General features: G+C 52.6%; 1 protein-coding gene across 1 annotated transcript; it reads right to left on the bottom strand.

Moving 5' to 3' along the window:
• Positions 1–385: 385 nt before the first annotated feature.
• On the bottom strand, positions 386–4541 carry TCL1B (T cell leukemia/lymphoma 1B). The gene is made up of 2 exons (XM_027521898.1): positions 4337–4541; positions 386–1842 (listed from the first exon to the last, which is right to left on the bottom strand). Exons 1-2 carry the CDS (start codon positions 4496–4498, stop codon positions 1654–1656), a joined length of 351 nt encoding a protein of 116 aa, XP_027377699.1. The 5' UTR covers positions 4499–4541; the 3' UTR covers positions 386–1653.
• Positions 4542–5069: the final 528 nt, after the last annotated feature.

Here is a 5069-nt window from a genome sequence, read left to right as displayed (position 1 = left end):
CCTCCATCCACACTGTCCTCTTCTTCCCTCTGGTTTCAAGGGCAAGACCCAGTCCGCGCCCAGACCCTGCCTCACCCTCCCTGCTCATGGACTGTTCCGCCTGTCATCCAGGGCACACGGGAGCCGCACTGCCTGTGTAAGTGCCCACCTGCCGCTGGTTCTCCGGCAGAGACTGCCACAGTCTGCATGCCTTTTCGGAGTCCAGCCTGGCAAAGAACTGACCCTCCATCCCCTTATCCTCCACCGCGAACCTGCTGCTGAAACGAGCCGATTCCAGCTTCCTTTCAGGTGTGCAAAAACACTCAAGGAATAATTGCAGTTCTACCTTCAGCTGCTGCATTCCTACACTAGTTATCAATTTAAGGTAAGCGATTCCGCACAAAAGTTAACAACAAGCAATGAAGTTTAATTAACCGGCACTGGAAGGGACGCTTAGGGGCCAGCACTCACTTCCCAGGGTTGATCAAGGCTCAGGAGTGGACAGCCTGCCCAGTCCATGATCTACTCCAGCCAAAGCGGCAGCAGAAATGGCAGCCATGCGGCCTCTGAGCCCCACGTCCAGACCTGCCACCCGCGCCCTGACGGAGCCGCCCCCACGAGAGGCGGAGTGGATGGAAGGCAAGTTTCCAATCAAGGTTGCGCAGGAGGCTGCGGGGCGGGGCCTGGTGGGCGTGGAGGGGAGGGGCTTGGGAGCGCGGCACCTGGAGGATGGTACAAAGAACACAAAAGGGTACAGACAAGCCAAAGCAGGAGGAGGGGATGGGAAACGCAAAGACGGGGCCGAGCCCCTAGGTGTGCAAACCAATGAGCAGGTGCATAGGGATTCTCGCTTAAGGCACAGGGCCAGCCGGGTCTGGGGGAAGACGAAAGCTGACAGTCAGGGACGCTCGGAGGAACTGGGCGGGCGCCCCGTTGGAGCAGGACCGGGGGTAGGAGAGCAGGCCCAACTCGAGGCCCTCAGCCAGGCTGCTGCCCGTCTCAGGGATAAGACTGTGTGGGTCACTGCAGGGTCCCCAAAGGCCACTGCCATCGACCAGACTTGTGGCGCCCCCGTGCCAAGGTCGGCCTTAAGAGTTCCGAGGTCAGTGGATCCAAGCTTGATTGCGGCTCTTTCCAGGCTGTGTGGTCTCAGGGAAAGCCTTCCAGCTCTCAGAACCTGTTTCCTTGTCTATAACACAAGATGTTCATAGGTACACCTCATTCTTCAGAGAACTGAGTGAAAACCATTATTCAGTGCTTTACGAATGAACTGGGGGGTCTGTCCCTGGTGGAAATCACTGTCCAATGGGGTTGGGACAGGGAGGAAAGGGGCGGTTATGTAAGAAAAACTCAAGAAACAGCCTGAGGGCAAGGTGACTGGTAGGGTCTTCCTGAAAAGAGGGGCAGCCCTCCACGTTGAGAGTCTCCAGGCCTGACCTACCAGCCTCATCAGTGGCTCCCACTTGGCAGACGTTTGAGGATCAGATTTTCCATGGAGATGACCTGTAGAAGGGGAAGCAGTGATCAGAGCTCCAGGGGGCATGCCCTTCCACCCCAGTGAAGCCAACGGGAACCTGGATTTGTGGATTTCAAGGGACTGGGGAAGGGAATCCCTCTTTCCTTTGTCCCACCTCGCAACCCTGCAGCCACTACTTAACAGCCACACCATCCCCCTCACATGGGCAACCATGCACTTGCCTGGTCATGGTCCACTATCTCCCAGAGTCTGGAATCCGTTCCTCGGTACCTTCGCCCGGGATAGAGCTCCCACTTAATGGGCAGCCCAGACACAAGCAGAGAGCTGGGGGACCTGGGCATCTGGTTGGGTAACTGCCACAGATGGACCGTGATGCTATCATCATGCTGGAGGGAAAGACGGGCCCCATTAGGGATGCTGAGCTGCACACACAACCAGGGTCCTGGATCCTCTGGCCCAGCTGGGGCGGGGGCACTGCCCGGAGCAGAGGTGGGATGGTCATGCTTTTAGAGTCCCACACCCAGAGTCTTGGCACCATCAGTTGGGGGTTTTGCCTGGACCTGAGAGGACTAGTTCTTTCCAGGCCTCCTCTCTGGTACCACCTCCCACAGACCCGCACCCCACCTTACCCCCCTGCACCCTGAAAAGTTAGCTTGTTTTCAGCCCATTAGAAACGTTTAGGCCTACACAGAGAACACTCTTGGCTGTCTGTCATGGCCACTTCCAAAGTTTTAAAAATTCTCTTTTTAAAAACAAGATATCCATAGAGCTCAGGACCTGGGAGTGAAGGATTTTCCCAAAAAAATATTTTGTAGTTTTGATCATGGCCATCATTACTTCTTATCACACACACAAAGAAAATCTGGTCAATGCAGAAAAGTATAGAAATGCGGGAAAGTCATCAGTCAAATGTAACCAAAGCTCCATGTATGATGCAACTATTGATTAAAGGTTATTTTACAGAGTTTTCTATCAAAGTATTTGTCTTCTTTTCTTTGTGATGAACACTTTTCCAAGTTAAGAATCTAGCCCTTTATCAGTCATACAATTTGCAAGTGATTTTCCTTAATCTGTTGTCCTACGATTTTTATGGCATGGGTTTTGCAAGAGGGATATTTTGAATTATGCAGCAAAATCTCTTTCCCTTTGGATTCTGGCTTTAAATCAGGTGCCAGCAAAGTATGGACCCAATCTGGCCCACCACCTGCTTTTGTAAATAAAGCTTTATTGCAAATAAACAAAAATGTCTTCCTTTGTGTGTTGTCTTTGGCTGTGTTTGTACTATGAGGGCAGAGTTGAGTAGTTGCTCTGAAGTCTTTATGAAAGCTGAAAATTTTTACTATCAGACCCTTCACAAAAAGTTTGCTGATCCTTGAATTAGATCACACTCAGAAAGCCATTTCCCATCCTAAGACTGCATGTGAAAACCCAGGTCTACTATTAAGAAATAATCATTTTAAAAATTGAAAACAATGCTCACTCTCCAGTTCCCTTCTCCCGCTCAAGGCTAAATTATTTGAAGAATCCATTGTTTTCCCACTGAACACTTTTGTATGCTTTTAAAAAACGTACTATTTTGTCCAAAATTTTCTGCATGCTTTATTGGGTTGGAGGTATGGGAAAGACTTTCAGTGTTCTCTACCAAAAATTTTCTGGATAGCCTATTTGAAGATTGTTAGGAAACGTGTTGTGGTTAGGACTTCCCTGATAGCTCAGTCAGTAAAGAATCTGCCTGCAATGCAAGAGACCTGGATCCGAACCCTGGGTTGGGAAGATCCCCTGGAGAAGGAAGTGGCAAACAATACTCCAGTATTGTTGCCTGGAAAATCCCAGGGACAGAGGAGCCTAGCAGGCTACAGTCCATGGGATCACAAGAGTCAGATCCGACTTAGCAACTAAAATAACAGCGAATTGCTTATTTAACACCTGGATAAATATTTACCGTATTAGTTGTTCTTCAGTAGCTAAGTTGTGTCCAACTCTTTGTGACCCCATGGACTGTAGCAAGCCAGGCTCCTCTAACCTCCACTATCTCCCAGAGTTTGCACAAATTCATGTCCACAGAGTCGGTGATGCTATCTAACCATCTCATCCTTTGCCACCTCCTTCTCCTTTTGCCTTCAATCTTCCCCAGTACCAGGGTATTACCCTGAAGAATTTATATTTCATCTCTCAAAAGTGGGCTGTGATCCCAGCCCCTAGTATAGGGCAGCGGTTTCCAATTTGATTATCCTTATCACCTGAGGAGCTTTTCAAACAGCTTTGCCTCCATCCAAGGCTCCTGAATCAATTCCCAAGGTTGGGTTCTAGGATACTTTGTCTCTCAGATGCTCTGTAGGCCATCCAGCTGGTGACCTGTTTCAGTGATTCACTTGTCTTGTGGTAGATTATTCCAATTTTGCAGTTTAGGAGTCTGAGCCAAGGTAAATTTTACACTGTTGGCCCACCCACTGCCTCTGGGTTGCAGTGCTTTTGCTTGTGCTAGTCCTGTCTCCTTTCTGATCTTGGAAAACTCCTATGCATCCTGCAGGGCCCAACTGAATAGCCACCCTATCAATGACGCCTTTTCAACATGCACCAGCGGCAAGACTAGGCCCTTAGCTCACTGGTGCTCTCCTTCTCTCTTTCTCTCTCAGCCACCCCACGGAGGATCACATCACCTCTGGTCGATAAGCTCTGTCTGTGCCACTCCGGGCAGGGGCCTCTGGGGCCAGGTTAAGCACGCTCAAACCCACGCAGGCTGAGTTTTCCGGCGCCGGTGAGAACTCCACCCTCTCACCTCTATTCTGGGCCCTACTGCAGAATGTGCAGGCCCCCATGAGCTGGAGTCGCGCGACACCACCGCCCTTTCACTGGCTCCCCTCCAGCCCCAGGACTCACAGTGCTCTCAGGGGCCCCGCTGCCCCGAGCTCGGTACGAGGGAATGATCTGCATAGCCACAGCCACCCAGATCCTCCCTTTCTCATCCTCGTAGACGCCAGGCCTCTGGAACCACAGGCAGCAAGGGGGCGATCCGACCGGCGGAGAAGCTTCGGCTTCCATCGCAGGGCTGACCCTCTGGGCCTGGGGCGCGCCTCGAGGCACACGTGGAGACTCCCGGGGCTCAGCCTCCTTAAGTAGATGGGCGTCTGAGTGGGGCGGGGCCAGCTACCCTTGGGGCGGGGCCAGTGACCCTCCCGCAGGGCCCGCACGGCCCGGCCCGCAGGGCCCACTGAGTCCCAGGTTTGAGGATAGGAGGGGAAGATAAGGGGCGGAGCCAGAAGGAGAAGAGCTTGCCAGAAGGCCTGCTTCTGGGTCTGCCACCCGGAGGGCTAAAGAGCGTGAGTCTCAGGAACTAGGTCCACCCGCCTAAAGGGGCAAGGACTGGAGTCAGGAGCCGAAAGGGCCTGGACAGGTAAGAGACTCCCCAGGTACCAGGCCGGGCTTCTCAGGTTGCTCAGTGGTCAAGAATCCGCCTGCCAGTGCAGGAGATGCGAGAGACAAGGGTTTGATCCCTGGGTTGGGAAGATCCCTTGGAGAAGGAAGTGGCAACCCGCCCCACGGACAGAGGAGCCTGGCGGGCTACAGTCCACGGGATGGCAAAGAGGCAGACACAACTGGGCCCGCACGCATT

Source organism: Bos indicus x Bos taurus, chromosome 21 (genome assembly GCF_003369695.1).
Source record: "Bos indicus x Bos taurus breed Angus x Brahman F1 hybrid chromosome 21, Bos_hybrid_MaternalHap_v2.0, whole genome shotgun sequence".
Classification (NCBI taxonomy): domain Eukaryota; kingdom Metazoa; phylum Chordata; class Mammalia; order Artiodactyla; family Bovidae; genus Bos; species Bos indicus x Bos taurus.
Note: the sequence above shows the minus strand (reverse complement) of the source record. Positions and strands in the feature narration are given on the sequence as shown.

What these genes read in the sequence shown, in the direction of transcription:
- TCL1B (XM_027521898.1), bottom strand. Translation starts at nt 4,498, where the DNA reads ATGGAAGCCGAAGCTTCTCCGCCGGTCGGATCGCCCCCTTGCTGCCTG. An exon ending in GCGGGGCCCCTGAGAGCACT is followed by an intron (nt 1,843 to 4,336) that starts GTGAGTCCTGGG and finishes CTTTCCCTCCAG; the next exon opens with CATGATGATAGCATCACGGT.